At 35.0% G+C, this 17,840-nt stretch overlaps 1 protein-coding gene across 2 annotated transcripts in view; it reads right to left on the bottom strand.

The window, feature by feature from the left end:
* Window positions 1–277: 277 nt before the first annotated feature.
* The window catches only part of UBE2W (ubiquitin conjugating enzyme E2 W), a 32,359-nt gene continuing 14,796 nt past the window's right edge, over window positions 278–17,840 (bottom strand). The window contains exons 2-6 of one of the 2 annotated variants that reach the window (XM_084216900.1): window positions 14,504–14,595; window positions 11,429–11,531; window positions 8,813–8,968; window positions 7,593–7,668; window positions 278–3,367 (exon numbers count right to left, since the gene is read on the bottom strand). In XM_084216900.1, coding sequence (XP_084073026.1) covers window positions 3,354–3,367; window positions 7,593–7,668; window positions 8,813–8,968; window positions 11,429–11,531; window positions 14,504–14,595 — 441 coding nt within the window. In that variant the 3' untranslated portion in view covers window positions 278–3,353. Of the gene's footprint in view, window positions 3,368–4,810; window positions 6,903–7,592; window positions 7,669–8,812; window positions 8,969–11,428; window positions 11,532–14,503; window positions 14,596–17,840 lie in introns of those variants that run through there. The other variant, XM_084216899.1, reaches the window with a different exon arrangement.

Below are 17,840 nucleotides of genomic sequence, written 5' to 3'. Positions count from 1 at the left end.
CACAATCTTTTGAAAAAAAATGCACAAAACTGAAAGCAGTTATTGGTACGAGGCAGAGATTTGATTAAACAGTTCTGAATGATGCTGACAAAATAATAGAAACTCTCTTCCCACCACTGCAGGCAAACAAGAATCCTGCATCTGAAACTTCTCATCAAGTATTTTAAGTGCTTGTCAAATGGCAAAAAAAAAAAAAGAAAAAAAGAGAACTATATGCTCATCTGTGAGAAATGAAAGCATTTCAAATGAAAGCATCTTAGTGATTTTTTTTTTTTAATTAACTGTTTCTTCCAGCTGTTACAACAGATAACCTCTGGAGGATGAGGAAACACCTTGCTGTTATACAAATTCCTCCCCTGAGATGCATCACAACATTTCAGAATCACTGGCAGCTTTTTCTTAAAGAGTGGCTGAATGTTAGGAACTGTGCTTCTGCACTGCACCATGAAAAGGTCCACACGTATTTCCATTCAAGGGTAGTAATCTATTTTAAAACAAGAATTTATTGTGTTATAGTATAAAGACACTAAACACAAAACAAAGGGTTCAACAACATGAATATCGACACAAAATAAAAGCAAGATAGTTTCAAGCCAATTCTGTAACTAGTCCATGTGAGAAATTCCAAGTGAAAGAAAGTTACATACACAGGGTCACCCTTGGGAAAGGATGGACCACTTCCATCTAATTCAAGCCCCTTTTCAGGACATCGTAGCATTGTCAGAATAGTTGCATTATCTTGAGGGCTTGAGTGGTATATAAGCTTTGTCATGGCCCTCTCTATATAGGTGAACTTACCCACAGATCTACAAGAGAACCAATGAGGCATTTCTACTGTAAACTATAAGACCTGAGGTACATTCTTCTCTAATCTACCTTGCATTTTCTTGATCTAAATAAAGATATACTATAGGGGGTGGGGGTTTATTAAAGAGCAGCATAAATTTGGTTATTTAACTTCACTATAGTCCATGTGACAGCACAGGTCAATAAAATGCATAATGCTTTGTAGTACAACACCCATCTTCAACAAAATACATATGGTATGTCATGAAGCTTCTCTGAGACCATGTATTGTTGTTTCCCAAACCACCATATGAAAAGGTAACTGAATTTGAGATGTACTTAAGCCATTTCTTCAGACATTACCTGGTCACATTAAGGTCTCTTTCCTGTGGACTATTTTGATAGGATCTACTATATGAACCAGTCATACATGAATTTCTCAACTGTTTCAATTCATACAGAGCAGTGAACAAGACTATGCAGATTAAGTATCAGATTACTGCTCGTTCATATGAACCATTTCCAAAACTAACCAGTTTGATGATCTCACAACAAGAAAATTTTGCTAAACAAAAAGTTTAGAGCACAAGTATTTCTTTTGTTTAAAACAACTTTTTTTTTGGCTCTTAAAAGAAAATTAATTCAATGTTTCCAAGGCTCATTGTGAAAATATATACACACATCAAATTTATATCCAAAGCTAGATTTTACCATTGAGTTTTAAAGGCCAAGAGATATTTTCAGTACAGTAGGAAAGAAAAAAAAGCAGTTCCTGAAGTATATTGTAGCTTCACTTCACTGCCAGTATCTACAGTTCTGATGCTATACAAAATACTTCTCTGAAGCAAATCCATCTAAACTCTATCCCCCCTGAGTTAAGCATCTATACTGTTTTTAAAGTGTTTTAAACAATAGGTAACAGAGAAGTATGTACAAGGCTATAAAACATCCGTTATCATACAGCAGATTAAAAAAAAAAATCAGTCTTTTCAGCCAATTTTCTGGTTTTTTATTGTAGTAAGTCATTTTGGATTTGGTTTAGGGATTTTTTTGTTTTGTTTTTACATCAAGCTATTACTTGATTTAGACATTCATGCATTAATTGCTTGAATTTTTTTTTTGAGTGCAACAATAAGGCAACAGTAAAAAAAATTATAGAAATTTTGCATATGTGTAAAGGTATTTAGTTTATAAAAGTGCTTCCTAAAAAGACAACCTAATTGCAGTATCAAAATATTACTGAGTGCTGAGAACAACTGTCATTTCAGTAAATGTTGCTCCACAGAAAAATGTCTGATTTTAGGCTTTTCCCCCTATTTTTGGTGAAGAAAAGCCTGGAAAAATTGGCATGGCTACGTGGGACAAACAAGTTAAGAAAATATACTTTAGTCTAAACTTAAATAAGAAGGTCCACACTTTTTTGTGAAAACTTTAAGCCTCTGTCAAAAATGTATTTTTTTTCTTTTTATAATACAGGATTAAAAGACAAGATGATGCTTACAAGATAAAGAAATAATTTACATGAAAATATCTTCTGACAAAGCTTTTCAATCAAAATATTGTTTTGTAACATTCAAACATGACATACAACACAAAAGAAACGGTGAATGCAAACAAAAAAATGTTATATGGATTGCTTTCGAACACATAAATAAATGAAATATTGGTGTAGGCAGTAGGGCTCATGCTGATGGCTAGCAGGAAATAACAGTGTGCAATCTATTTGGAAAAAGCTCTAAAGTACAAATTACAAGCCCAATTACGGACTGCAGCAAGTTCAGTTATATCACTGCCATCCTCTATCTCCAAAATAAATTCTTGTTTAAATCACTCATACCCTAAATTACTCATACCTTTGCTTCAGAGATATGAATAACTATATACAAAAAGTAGTTTTATTTCACCATAGGGATAACATTGTACCTCTCTGCCAATGTCACTTGAAAAACCGCCCATGTCAAAACAATTTGACAGCAGATAAACGATTTAATAAATATGTAATGATCTTATTACAGTCCTTCAGGTAGGCATGTTAACTCATGCTGCTAGTTTTGTGGTCACAGTGCATAGAATCCAAATATAAAAGAATGGGCTGGATTTCAGGTAATTGTCAATCCCTTGTTTATATTCCAAATATATTCAAAACTTTCATAAGCTCAGTCATGTGTCAATCTTTTTTGTGGCAGGAGCAAAACCTTTCCCTGGTACAATGTCCATTGCCGGCAATGGATGCACCAAAACCGCCAAGGAGCTCAGTGTTATTGCACAATATATGAAGACCTGGAATTCTTCCAAAAGCTTAAAATAAAAATAATGGAATTATTCTGACATTTCTGGACACCTGCATTAATACTGTATGACTAATAAAAGCATGTCAGTTGCATGGACTGAACCAGCGATCAACATGCGCCCAGAATGCACACTAGTAAAAATGCAGTCAAAGGAAGTAGTCTTCATTGCCTATAGGTCACTTCCAGTCAAAGGTTAAAGTTCAAAGACTGAATGATCAAAGTGCTCATTTTCTCAGTAGGACTATCTTCTGCTACGAGGATCACAAAATGGTGGCATCAACATGTGTCATCTTTAAAATAAAAGAAGAGCATTTATGGAAAACATATAAACATTCTAATTCCAAATTAGCAAGGTGCTATAGGCAGAAACAATTCCTAGCACAGACAGTAACATGCAGAGGTAATACCCTGATTGAATAATTCTGTGATTTTGTTCAATAACAACTCGGGGAGAAAAGAGAATATCAAAAATTAAACTTCCAAAATACACATACACCCCCAAAGACATTAGTATTAGCAAATACTCCATAAAAATGACAGTCATTTCCATGCTTGATATTTAGAAAACCACTTGCCAGGAAAATGAAAAATCAAATATGCTTAACATTTTGCACCCTTGAAGTACAGCAGATCCACAACAGTTATCTAATTAAGACATCCTTTTAGAAGGAATATATAGGGATAAGACTCAGCAGGAGTGGGCTGCTTCTGATGCATTCTCAATCCTTTATATGTGTATATGTGTCTGTGTATATATATATATAAAAATTTATTTGTCAAGACTCAACAGAAAACAATAGCTGACAGATTTATGCAAAAAGAATAGGCTACTACTATCATCCTAAAATCTTAAACCTGGAAGTAAATTACACTATATTTTAAATACTGTGATTAGACAGAACATACTGTAAAAATGCACATTCTATTCCTATCTTTTCTGCATTATGCTCCATACTAATGCTCTCCCTTTTAAACAATCTCCTTCACACATCAACCTGCGGTATATTTGCACCTGCTAGCAGTAAATATTGAGTTGTTAACAGAAAACAAGGTTACTGTCTGCTTACTTTTAAAGGACTTACTTGTAACCTCCCACACCTTAAAAATGTAGCCTCATAAACATTCTACATTCTCATGGGAAAATATTATATCAAAGCTATTACTTATAAAAACACTCTTGAATTTTTCAGTAGGCTACTGCACACATAAAAAAAAACTGGACAAGGATGCAAAAGAGAGAGAGAAGGGACATTTAAATGGTACACTAAAATTTTAGACCAAATATCAGAGAAAACACTTTCTACTCAAGAAAAAAACAAAACCAAACCAACCTCAAAACCCAAAAGAAGCAAGGAAGTGCTGGTTGAAAAAAAACACCATTACCTTTCCCTTCCTCCACACCACACCCTCCCCTCACAAAAAAAAAAATCCACCTCCTGAAAACAACAAAGGAAGTCAACAGCTTAGTGAAACAGATTTCATTCTGGATGCCCAAGTAAACTGTATCTGGAAGATCCTCCTCTGTCTTTAGACAACATGAGCAACTCTCAGATGGAAATTCAGCAAGAAAGTCAATCTACAGTTGAAACAGACATTGGGTAGGGTAGACAATCTAGAAATATTTTCAGTTATCAAAGATCAGGAGCTTTAAAACAGGGCTTGTGGAACATTATTTTGTAGTAAATAGAGCTCCATAACTCTGCTCGAGGAATAAGATGATGTGCTGGGTGGGGGCAGAGGGATGATATGACAGATTAAAAACTCTGTATTAAGATGAATTCAGACACATATTTACATGTCAGAATATGTCTCTAAGTGCCACTTCATCACTCTGTGCTTATCTGGGTTTTCTTTATATCAGCTCCCAACCAGGGACTATTTTGCTCCCAGGTAAATAAATTCCAGGCATATACTGGAAAAAAAAAATTCCTTCAAATGCATGTTTTTATACCTTTGACAGACTTCTTCCTAACTCTTCAAAACACAGAGCTACTATGTCACATTAAAGCTAAACCAGTCCAATGGGCAGCAGACAGCAGAAGTGGCAGAATCACTCTGCATCTCCCTCCACAGGTTGTGGTATTAGCACTGGCATTTAATTTCTCACAACAGTACACCTTGGACAGCTGGTTTTCTTTCCTGGGTGGGATTGTTTTTTCTTCCCTCACTTATCCAGCCAAACGTGGTTCAACCACAAGATTAGATATATGACACTTCAGCTGAAGCATGAGCAGAAAATAAACATGACAGAATCCTCTTTTCACACTTCCCATTTTACTGTAACATACCATTTCTTTAAACCTGTTTAGAAAACACTGACAATCTAAGGATCATGCATTGGCAGCCTTGTTCTATGTCCACATAGGAGAAACAAAATTAAATGAGAAAAGAAGCAAATGACACACACCAAAATGGAAGAGAAAACACTCTAATCATTTATGAAATTTTTCTCTTGTGGACATCAGGAATATTTTATTTTTTCATGTAAGAATTCAAGGTGATGTGGAGCCCAATGAATTTTTAATCAAGACAGTATGAGCTATTTAAATTAACTGACTTTCTTCCTCTTGCTCAGGTTGGATTTTAGGTTGCTCTGAATTTGAGGAGGGGTGAGATTTTCTGACTTCCAGAAAACAAACACTGCATAATTACTTCACAGTAACTAAAATAATCATTCAGTGAACTGTAAGCTGTGGTTTTGAGCCATAGTAATACAGCAACCTTCAGAATCAGTAACTCAGATTTCTTTTCATACTAAGTTTGTGTTTTCCTTGTTTAACACAAATCAAATTTCATTATTAAGAAATAAAAGTAATATCTGCAGACTGTTCTGCTTTTACAGATTTCTATTCTAAATCAAAATGAGACTGGTACAAATTAAAAGCAAACAGAACATTTTAATCACAATTTAATCACAAGATAAAGCCAATAAATGGAACTTTACCTCTTTCTCTTTAAAAATAATTAGCAAGTGAAAATAGCAAGTTAACAAAAACTCTCCCAAAACTGCCATTTAAGAGGAACAAAAACTAGAAATGGAGAAGCACCAAACACATTACAAGAGCATGAAAACAGAGAGAGAAAAGAAAGTGACTGCTGAATAATCTGGTGAGGATGAAAAATCTATCCTTGCATGCAATATGATTATTATTCTTGGAGTTAACTTTAAAAACAACCACATGATAGTCCCAAATTCCTTATATATACCTTAATCTCATGGCATACAGCAATTCTCTTAATGTACCTGAGACCACCTTGTTTTGGGGTTACAATTGCTGTATTATGAGAAACAAAGTTTCATTATGTTACATTACCATATGTCAAAATCCCATGGGTCTCAGCAAGGATTATGAAACTATCAAGTTTTTCTTAGGCCATGCATGGGCTTTTAAGAATCTTAAGAATTTTAAGGGTGAAGACTTTGGAATTTGCCTCTCCAGTTAGGAACTCTCACTGCCTCAAAATACTTGCTTTAATTTTCACATCAGAGACAGAACCTATGCTGAAGTGAGGAGGCCATGAAAACTAGAGGATGTCTTATGGTGGAACCCTCACTCGCCTCGCAGTGATGGAATCAACTGTTCTGCACTACACTAGCATAGAGCATTACCTTCTCTGACATATCCCTTCCCAAAGTACTCGTGCTTCCAATGACTAACATTTGTACAGAATCTTCCTAGGGAAAGCAAGGAAAGCATTGCTAACAAGAGGAGAGAAACAAAGAATGGCCCATCTCTATCCCCTTCTTCTCTCTTTCCTCACCAACGGAGTGGATAAGACAAGCACATACAGCCAACTGCAGCTCTGGGTGGAGGATGACAAATGCTGAGGCAGAAGAAAGAAACCACAAAGTATAAAGCAAGACACAGAACACATAGAAACAAAAGAAAAAAGCGCAAAAGCAAAGCAGACCCCAAACCAAAACCAAAGGAAAAAAAACCCCAACACAACACTAGCACTGCAGACACTAGAAGTTTTAATACATTTTTTTCTTCTTTATCGCATCCATGGTGGATCTTATTACTATACTATTGAGTATTAGTTTTTAGGAGCCTTTAAAGTCAGTCAACTGTCCCATACTGGAAATTCTGATTGAGAGTGGAAATCTATCAAAATATAGCTGTTTGCAAATACATAGGTATCTTTTCAACAACATAAAAGTTTTTAAAGTGTTAATGACAATAACAAAAAATGTTTAAAGCAAAACCTAGTTTCATCATGGACTTTCCCCAATCCCAAACTTTGTACTTGTAATGGATTGATACACTTTACAAGAACTTTTATTCAAAGTCAACCCTACAATTTAAAACATGTTTAAATTTCCACCAGAATTATTCAAATGTGATATAGAAAAAAAAATCACAGCAGAGTATCTCAGAAACAGGATTTAAAGAACATTTTCAGTTGAAAAAAAATAGTTTAATGCTTTGAACACATTTATCCTACTTTCCTGCAACTTAATTGTCTTCAGCCTAAAAACAAGTTAAAAATTTCTGGTCCTAGTTAGATACTTACCATGATACCACCATTTTGTTTTCTTTGGATTCTTGTTACAAGTTCTTACATAAAATGAGTTATCTGGAGGTCGCCTCTGCAACAGAAGAAAAGACCTACAAATAATCAAACAATCCTCATATTGTAATACATGCGCTTTTTAATAAGATTATGAAAGATTACCATGTGAATGCAGTGAAAATGAGGTAACAGGCAGGACTAGACCTTTTTGGTGAAGAAAAATCTCTCAACGATCCAGGTGACAAATTCTTACTTGAGATACTCCAAGAAAATTAAATAGTAAAAAATATCATACAGTTTGGTGATAAATAGGGGAGAAAAAAAAGAAAAAAAATAAAAAAACAACCAACAAACAAAAAAAACTAACTCACAAGAAACAGCTGTTGTTCAAAAAACCCCCCAAAATTAAATTCCTTTGCAGCCTGGAATCTAATTCTGATGCATTACATCCAATTCCCATTCTAAGGCTCAGTTTAGAGTGGGTGAAAAAATGAATTTAAGTATCTATAGCTGATCATTATTATATATTTTTTTGTTTTCTTCATAAGTGTCATCATTTACAAAAGACATAGGATAGAATACAATACAAAGCTGTTTTGGGGTGGTTTTTTTACTACATATATGACTAGGACTGATTGGGATGCAAAATAAATAGGCATGCTTGGACAGCACATATGGACAAGCTCTGACCACATCTAAATTCCACAGACAGCCCTCTGCGAAAGAAATGGTCAAAAGTGAAAGGGCAATCTCTTTACAAAAAGGTCTCTAAGGTATTAGTGCCAAAAAAGCGGCTTAGCACCATTTACTTCCCTGAAATGAAAATCACCAAGTTCACTGAAATAGTACAGATGCAAAGTTAGAAACATCTGCACTAAAGACGTTTTACTAATCATCCCACACTGCCTTTAGAGGAAAGATAATTTTACAAAGAATTGTCCTAAAGCATGATTGAACTTCGCAGTTAGTACAACTGGAAGGGTTCCATCCACTGCTCTTTTCCAGTAATGATATATAAGCAGGTTACCATGAAAACAGTGGCAAAGTACTTACTGCACTGTTTATTTTGCAGTTCTAGTTTAGTACTTTCTCAGTAGTAGAAACGTAGATACAGTAGTTTTGCCTATTTCGGAATTTGAGAAATGCAAATTTTACTTTGCAAAGTAGAAAATTACTAACTTTTACTTATTCTACTTCAACAGTGCTAAAAAAGCCCATACCTTTTCTTTGCAGCTGGAAAGCATGCTAATAATGCTAAGACAAACAGATTGCACTGAGAGGGCTGGAGACCAGTCTTCCGTTAGAATGGATAAACAGATATGACCATTGCTATAAACATGAGGATGAACAGGGATATTGTCTCCAGTAAACATGACCTAAAAAAAAAGAACAAAAATAACTAATTTATAGTCCCTGTTTCATATAAAACTGTATTGGTTTGGGGAAACAATATAATCTTATTTAAGAACCAGGTCTGCCATTTTCACTTATAGAAAGCAAGACACTTCACCACGTTGGGTTAATTTCATTTTGGAAACTATTAAGTGAAATATAAAATAATCAATGGAAGCCTAAATAGCTAGTGAAGATGGAGTTAAATAAATGGTTAAATATAGGGGATTTTCTATTAATATTTATACAGCATAAAAAGTGCAAAGGTAACAACGTAAAGACTGCAAAATCTTGCAGCCTCAGTCTTCCACATCCTAAGGAATACAGCTGTCTAGCCAAACCACTGGATTTTAATGACTTTATAAGCCACAATGTTATACCCCAAGAAGCACAACAAGAGTCACACATGAGAATTTCTATAAACTTGGATATAACAGAAATAAAATTCTGGACAACTCATTCAGGTTCCAGTATGAAGAATAAAATTAACTTTATCTATTAACTATAGATAAAGGACTTGTGAAAACAAAGTATACCAAAGTTTACCAAATAGGAAATGTTTTTAAAACATTACTTCAAATAAAATTTTTTTTATTTGACATGAAGAATATGGAAGAAAAGCATTTAGAACCTGAAATCCTCTATTAAAAGATACTATCACAGTCAAAAAAAGGCTAGAAAAGCAATTTTGGCAATTCCTGCTCTTACATCAAGTTTTTGTCAAAACATATAATTGTTTCAGGACGAACAGAATGAGAGTAAAAGTGAAACCTTCATATCAGTATTATACTCCTGAACTCCTTTTCCAACTTTTTTTATGCAATAAAACTATAAATCTCTACCACTCATAACTATAATACCCAGCAGTTTCTTAAGCTATATATGTATGCATAAAAATATGTAAACATGTACACACACACCCACCTCCTCACTGATGACAAGCAACACCATCATATAGGAAACTGAAATTAGAGAGCTTAATTTATCTGCAAAATGGCAGACAGGTTTCTGAGGCATAAGAGAAACTGGATGCAGAATGATCTTTCACAGGTTTTTAAACTGGTATTTCTTAAGCATTGAAGGGCTTACCTCCATAATCCTGTAATGTATTTCACTTGTAACTAATATCCTGTTTTTACATGACAACCTGAACTAGGCAGACTAGGTAAATAAAAGAATGCACTCTATGACAGACAACATACATTTAAAGGCAGAAAACATCCAAGTGATTAAAGCAGCACAAGTGAAAATTGTCAATTCACAGTAACTAGATTTGCAGGAGAGGTAATTATGACCAATAAATTGTCGTGCAGAATGACCCTGCTGCACAGCAATGTTTGAAAAATTGAAATTCTATCCATTTAAAACAATCCAGTATCCAGTACTTAAATTTTTAATTGTTTTCTGTGATAAAACTCAGTGTAGATGCATGGATCTAATTTGCTACTTAACAATAAATTGCACAGAGCCACACACACAGGTTGGGTAATGAAGACAAACAACCTAGAACCCAATTAAACTGGCTATTCTCTTGAGGATCACCTATAATTAGTACCTTGCAAACCTGATGAGGTGCCGAAGTACAAGTAGCTAGTTTATTCTGTAAAAGACTGTAAGTCAGCATTCTAGTGTTTAGCATGGTACCTAAAAATATGCTAATTTTTGTGGCTTAAGTGTCTCTCACAGCTCCATGCTTCAGTTTTAACACCAATGAGAGAAGTTGCAGAGATAATTTCTAGAACTCTGAGCTGAAACAGACAGGACAAGAACTAAGACACTTGCTTTTTTATTTCCTTTTTCAGAAAAGCAGGGATGATAACTGGCCACTACTCCTATCAGCCATATTTTGAAGCATTTCCTTCAGGAAATGGAGGAATGCAGATACACAGCCCATTCTGCAGTCTCAAGTTCTGCTGTTTCTTCCGCTCTCTAGGTTGTCCTGAAAGCAACACAGTATCACATACCTCAGTTGTAACACTATTTGCAGGTCTCTCAAGCAGGTCACGTATCTATGAGAATCCCTATCAGAAGCACAGTATTTCTTCAGCTGTATTAACAATGGCAGCACAGAAGATGCAAGAGTCTTAAAAATCAACCAGAAAAAAATATGTTGAAAGTAAGAAGGGATGAAGTTTATTGTTTACTTGGCTCCTGCATCACAGTAAAGGGGATGGATCTTCCTACTTTACCCTGTATTTTATGACATGAATATCAACATCAAAGAAGCCTCCAGGTCACACTAATTTCATCTGTTCAAGCAGACATCAAAGTCCTATACTTCACTGCAGAATCATTTGTAAAGAAAAGGCACCTGCACAATGTGTTTAATATAAATTAAAGTAAGCGAAGCTGACATTAGGCTATGTGGACAATACAGCACTCAGCACAAGTCATACAGCTGTAACCTGAAGGTAGCAGGAAGAGAGAAAGAAGGCAGCAGTTACCTGAGGCGAATCAAAAGGATATCGACTACTAAACTTAAATAAAAGCTGAAATTTTTCCCCTTCATAGAGTGTTCCTGGAGCACCTTCCATGTCTACAATCCACCTAAGGAATAGGGGAAAAAGCAGTTAACATTGTGGACTGACAAATTAATACTTGTACTCCTGGAGCACTGGACTAATCAAATCAAATATCAATCACAGCCAGACCATCTAACTTCTCTTCTAACACTGCAACAATCACAAAGGTGAATAATACATCAAGCCTGTATTTAAAAGAAACAAACTTGGTGTTTTGCATACAGGCACTGACACAGTGATGCAAATTGTAAATGTAATTATGACTTGAACTATACACAGACTTGTCAGTTCCCAAGAAATGGCTGCTAATGTGAGACAACAAAGCTGAAAAAAAAACCCTGCTTGAAAACTTAAAAGGTTTGGAAAGAAACAAACTAGTACACATTCTCTTTTGGGTTATTTTACTTCTCTGTCAAGGAAAAATCAATACAGTTAATTAAAATAAAATCTGTAACCAAGGGGAAAGGGCAAAGCTCATCTTGTACTTATATTTGTAAAAAACTCAGAAATTAAATGGTATCTTGCAGGTAATGGAACCAAAAATGAAAAAGTTAATAGTATAAAAATGAAAAGGTCCCAGCAAATTAAAACAAAATCCAAAACCAGGATAATTTGAATCTCTAATGAAGATAACGCAACATATCAATATTCTTTTCCCTCTGCTTCTTCTGCTTCCACCATAATACCATTAAAGTAACTGACCGGAGTTAGTCGGAGTTGCTGGGGAAGAGGGTGGTGATGTTGCAGGTGGGGGTTTTATTGCTGTTGGGTTTCCATTGTGGTTTTTCTAGTACAGCTAAAAGCAGATGCTTTGCATATTGTTTGAGACATACAGCAACATTCTGCTATTTAACTTCCATGATTTTACAGTTCTATTGACCAATTAATACCATCCTTTGCAGCATCAATTTCCCATTTTTGGTTTTTTAAATTTGATTGAGTTTTACAGAGCTAAGCAACACAAAAAGGTAAAGAGACTACAAAAATACTCAGATATGGTTTACATCAACTCAAGGAAAGCAGCTGAGATTTTGCAGACCAGCAGTGTACTCAGAAAAGTTGATATCTCCAGCTGGCAGCTCTGATGATCCTCCTGTAAGACTCTCCCACTGTATTTAAGCCATGCACATTTTTTACTTACCCCTCTGTCACTCTTTGGTGGTTTTTTTTTTCTGGTTTTATTATTGTTGTTGTGCTTTGTGTTTTGGCATTTTTTGAGAAAAACTGCAAGCTCTCACACCCTTCAAGAGGAATGCATCTTCAACAGTAGCACAGTGGCAATACAGTGAAGGCTGATGAAGTACATTTCATATTTTACCTTTGTGAAGATGCCTTCGATTTAATCTATCTGCACTCCAGACCACTTCTTATGCCTTTTGCTTTTACATTTATACACACAGTCCAGCAATACTCTTTTGATTTATTTGTTCTTGCAATCCAGAACTTCAGCTTTCAAGTTTTTTAAATAGTTTACTTTACTAAGTAGAAGATAACTTCCTGGACATTGCTCCTTTTATGGTCAAGGAATCAGTAGAACCCATATTTCCTGTGTGCTTTACAGTTTAGCTTTCTCAAATTTCTAATCCTTGTATATTTAAAATAAAAGATTGCTCAATGTTTTAAATGACCCAGTTACATCATGAGATCCAATTATTTTATTTGACATCTTTAAAACCCAAGCAAGTATTGCTAGACAAATTTTTAACACAACCGATTCGAGCTGTAACTTGATTAATGAACTCAAAACATGCTGATACCAAATCCCTCAAAGAGAAAAAATATCATTTTACTTTTGACAAGAGGCTTCTAAAACGGCAACAGTTTCAAAATGTAGCATGACAGTAAATAGGAAGATTTTATGTGCAAGGTATTGAAAGGTATAAAAGTTGTACAGGGCAGAATTATAATGAGGTAGTACTCTGGAAACAGATATCCTTTGCAATCTGCTCTAAACTTTGATTTAATACTTTTTTGTTAAAATAAGTGGATACCACTTACAATATTAGACTGACTCATTTTTGCAGAAAACTAAAAACTGCTATTTCAGTTTTAGTCATATTCATCTGAATTATCACAAAGGCCAGTGTAATTTAAAAAGCAGCGAGTGTTTAACTCATGCTATACGTATATAACAGTATATATGAGTCTCAGAAAAGCCTCATATAACATGGTCTGAATGCCACTACCCAAAATGCAGACATGAAAACATCAAAATTCAGCTCTGTGTTTAAGCTGCTCCATCAATCAATCAATAACATAGTCCAGAACTTATAGTCTGAGATCATACTCTCATTGATGTTTACATATGCTCAATTTTTAACATTTCTCTAAAATGAAACTAAGAAAGTTATGAGAAAAAAATGTCAGCCTGAATCTTTTGAATTTCCATCAATTAAAAAATAGATTAATACCAAGAACAACCCCTGTCCATTTCAATAGACACAGAATATTTTACCATGTTTCTCTTCCCTTTTCACAAATCACTGAGAAAGCCAAGGCAGGAAAAAAAATGCAAACAAGTGTACCCAGACTTGTTTGGGTACAAACAAGCCCAAACTTTGGTTTTTAAGAAGTTTTCTCCACTTGCCTTAGAGAAAGAAGGTAATGAAAATTAACAACTATGACATACATTCTATTCAAATGTCAAAGAACTCTAAAACAGCTACTATTTCAATAAATCTAGAAGAGTTTTGGACATTAGTAGCTATGAAAGATAATTAAATTATTTTATTCTAAAATATGCAGAATCTTTTACTAATTGACAGTTTGTTAGACAGTAAAATGCCTAATAAAAATTTAGTAAATTCACTACCCTGTTTCTGAAAGTGTCCAACACATTATGGCAATATCTTTACCAAGGAGAACAGTGTATCATTGCCTAGACTAAAAGCAAAATTCACAATGCTATTTGGAGTAAGTGGTGGAAGTGTGAAGAGAACTGCTCATTACTTAGTCTTTTCAGCATGATAGCAGAAATAAAACAGTATATATACTTACTGTGTAATTGAATTTTGTACACTCTTTTCATCTAGAGTCATTCCTGGAGGTGGATCATTTTGAAATGCCAATAGTTCTTTTTGTAATCGTTTCTATAAAGAAATTGTATGGAATATTTGAAATACTAAATAAAGTTCAACAATAAACATGCACACTTAAGTACATTTCATCAATGTTTGAAAGGTAAAAGGAGTTTTACTTGACAATTTAAAAACAAAATTAAATTGAAAGGTGAGAAAGAAGGATGATTTTGCTCCTAGAAATTCAACTGAAAAGACATAGGCAAAATAAGTGACAAGCTTTAAACTTACTTTTTGGGTAAAATACAGTGGCACCTACATTTGCAACACTGCAAAGGGAATAGCTGTTGCGTTACAAACTACAGAGGTATAAATTAATTTGTTGTATAACAAAAACATCTGTAAGAGCTCCACTCCTAGCAGCAAACATTTCATATTTACACAACATCATTAGATTTATAATTAAATCTCAAGACTTTACGTAACCTAAGACATTTCCATTTGGCATCTGTGCAAGCCTTTGCCTTGTTTTAAGTCATCCCAGAGGACAGAACAGAAAACTAAACCAAAACTATTTGGATTGCACAACACAAATTAAAAACTTTACACTAACTGCATCTTAGAACCCACAGAGTCATAGCACTTATTAAAGTGTTATGGTAGTAGCTCAGGCAATTCTTGCCTATTTTGACAGAGATAAATCAGTCACTGCAAGAAGGTGTTTCTGTAACAACCACCAGAACAGTTTCTTACAATCTACTGAGCAAGGGAAATGCAGCCTCTGCGCTGTCATTGGCACTGCTCTCAGAGTCAATTTTCTCCATATAAAGTTACACAATATGTTTTTGTCATTTGTAAGCCATCTAGATGATAAAAAGTTCAAGGCTTTCTCATTTCTACTGTCCTTTTTTTCTTGCCAACAATTTTAAGGTTACTATCTACAAGTTCACGTCAACCTCATTACCAGTCAAAATTATTTTATACTCCAAAGGAATAAAAATATATGGTCTGGGGATTCAGTACCTCATTTTCATTCAATATCTGATTTTTTTAAAACACAAGTTTATCACACACTTGTAGCTGTTTTCCAGTGCCTAGTAGAACTTTAAAAAATTTCCAGGGGAAAATAAAGTGTTGATTTGTCAACACAGAAATGATTCAGCATCCCATCAAATATATTTGAAATCAGACTACAATAAATTCAACCACACAACTCGCAAAGAAAAGGCCCTTATACATTCCCAACTTACATTCTGAAAGTACTGAAATAACTTTCTGTCTCTATCAAGCAGCCATAAAAACTTCCTTGGGATTCTATATTGAAAGTTCCTACCTGGCACTGAGATATAACAAACAAACTGAAAATCCAATGCTAACATTTTCATAAGCTGTATACATTGCTCACACGTTAACAAATCAGGTTAGAATCCTAGTGTTTACCTTCTTCTTTCTCCTCAGATTAAGAAAACACTAACAGTGTTTCCAACACCATTATATGAATTAAAATGCAAAGGAGCAAAGTTGCAAAACCATTTTATAAATCCTTAATTTGAATGGCAGAGATGTTTTGAAATCAATTTTCTTTCTGGCTCTTCCCCAGACCACCATCAAACAAGCCTCAAAGGCAATCAACCTGTGTACACTTTATCACGTAGAGAAATATTTTAAAAGTTCAGAGATGAGAACGTTTGACAACTGAAATTCAAACTCACCTAAAGAGGAGATTTGGAAACATTGGCTACAAAATAGCAAAGAACATATGTATATAAGAACAGCAAATCATTCAGTAGATCCATTTACATATACATGTAGACCAACTATACAACTTGGTCTTTATAAAAAGAAGCCTAAGACACATTTTAGAATTTAATTGAAATCAGAAACATTGAGCTATCAGTGTCTGACAGCAATATGAAGAGATAAAATTTTGTCTGTTCTGATCCTGAAAAAATTTCAAATTACCAACAGTTATAATATTACCTAATTTCAAGCTTGCACCCTTGGCCCTTTCTCCAGAAACCACCTTTTCTGTCTCACACAGACTCAGTCATGATTTTTTCCATAACACAAGTGCAAAAATATCCTGTTTCATAGGTTTTTGGTTCTCACATACTATGTTTATGGTCCTTTCTAAACAAAAAAGCCATCAGCAAAAGTAAATATATATACTTGAATAACAGAGTACTACTGAAGTGCTCTGTTCCTCTGATCCTAAAACATTTGCTGACACTGACATGAGGGCCTGTCCATTCAGCATAAATAATACATACAGACAACGTGCTACTTCTCATTGTTTGCAATTCAAAAAAAAAAAATTCACAAAACATATCCCAGAGAAATAGCAAGAAATACTATTTACACTTTGGGTCAAATTTGTCACATCAAACAAATAATATTTTTAAAGAAAGTATTATTTCCCAGTTAGCCAATTCAAAATAAGTATCAATGTAAGCCAGAAAAAGAAAGCCAAAGAAGGTGTAACTCCTCCCATCCATAAAAACTCCTGGACAACTGGAAAAAACTGATGAGCAGAAGGCCACAGAACTCAACAACAGGATTGGGGTTTTTTTGCCTCAGTCTCCAATGGCAACCACTCTTCCCACACCACTCAAGTGGATGGACAGGAGGAGGCAATGAAGTCCCTCCCACTTTAAGTAAAGTTCAGGTTCATGACTACTTGAGGAACCTGAATATAAACAAATCTCTGGGACCCAACAAGCTGCATTCCAGACTCCTGAGAGGAATTGGCAGATTTAGGTGCCAAGCCACTTTCCATATTTGAAAAGTCATGGCAGTCAGGTGAAGACCCAGCTGACTGGAAAAAGGGTAAAAAGGAGGACACTGAAGCCTGTCAGTCTCACCTCTGTGACTGGGAAGTTCATGGGACACATCCTCCAAGAAGCTGTACTATGAAACATGCAAGACAGAGAAGGATTCAGAACAGCCACCACGGCTTCACTGAAGCCAAGTCCTGCCTGACCAACCCAGTGACCTTCTACAATGGAGTGACTCACCAGTGGACAAGGGAAGGGCTACAGATGTCATTTATCTGGACTTCTGATAAAACTTGGGCATGGTCCCCTACAAGATCTTTCTCTCTAGGTTGGAGAGAGATGGATTTGATGAGTGGACTGTTCAGTGGATAAGTAACTTGCTGGAGAGTCACATCCAGGGGGGGCTGGAATGAAATTATCTTTACAGTCCCTTCAAATCCACACCATTCTCTAATCAGTTCCATCTGACCTCTATTTGCAGCTCTCAGTGGAAATATCAATACAAGAAAAAAAAAAAATCTATGCCATTCCCATATAAAGCTG

The sequence above is a fragment of the Fringilla coelebs genome (assembly GCF_963513975.1).
Source record: "Fringilla coelebs genome assembly, chromosome: 1".
Classification (NCBI taxonomy): Eukaryota; Metazoa; Chordata; class Aves; order Passeriformes; family Fringillidae; genus Fringilla; species Fringilla coelebs.
The sequence above is the reverse complement of the archived record's forward strand: the minus strand, read 5'-3'. Positions and strand labels throughout refer to the sequence as shown.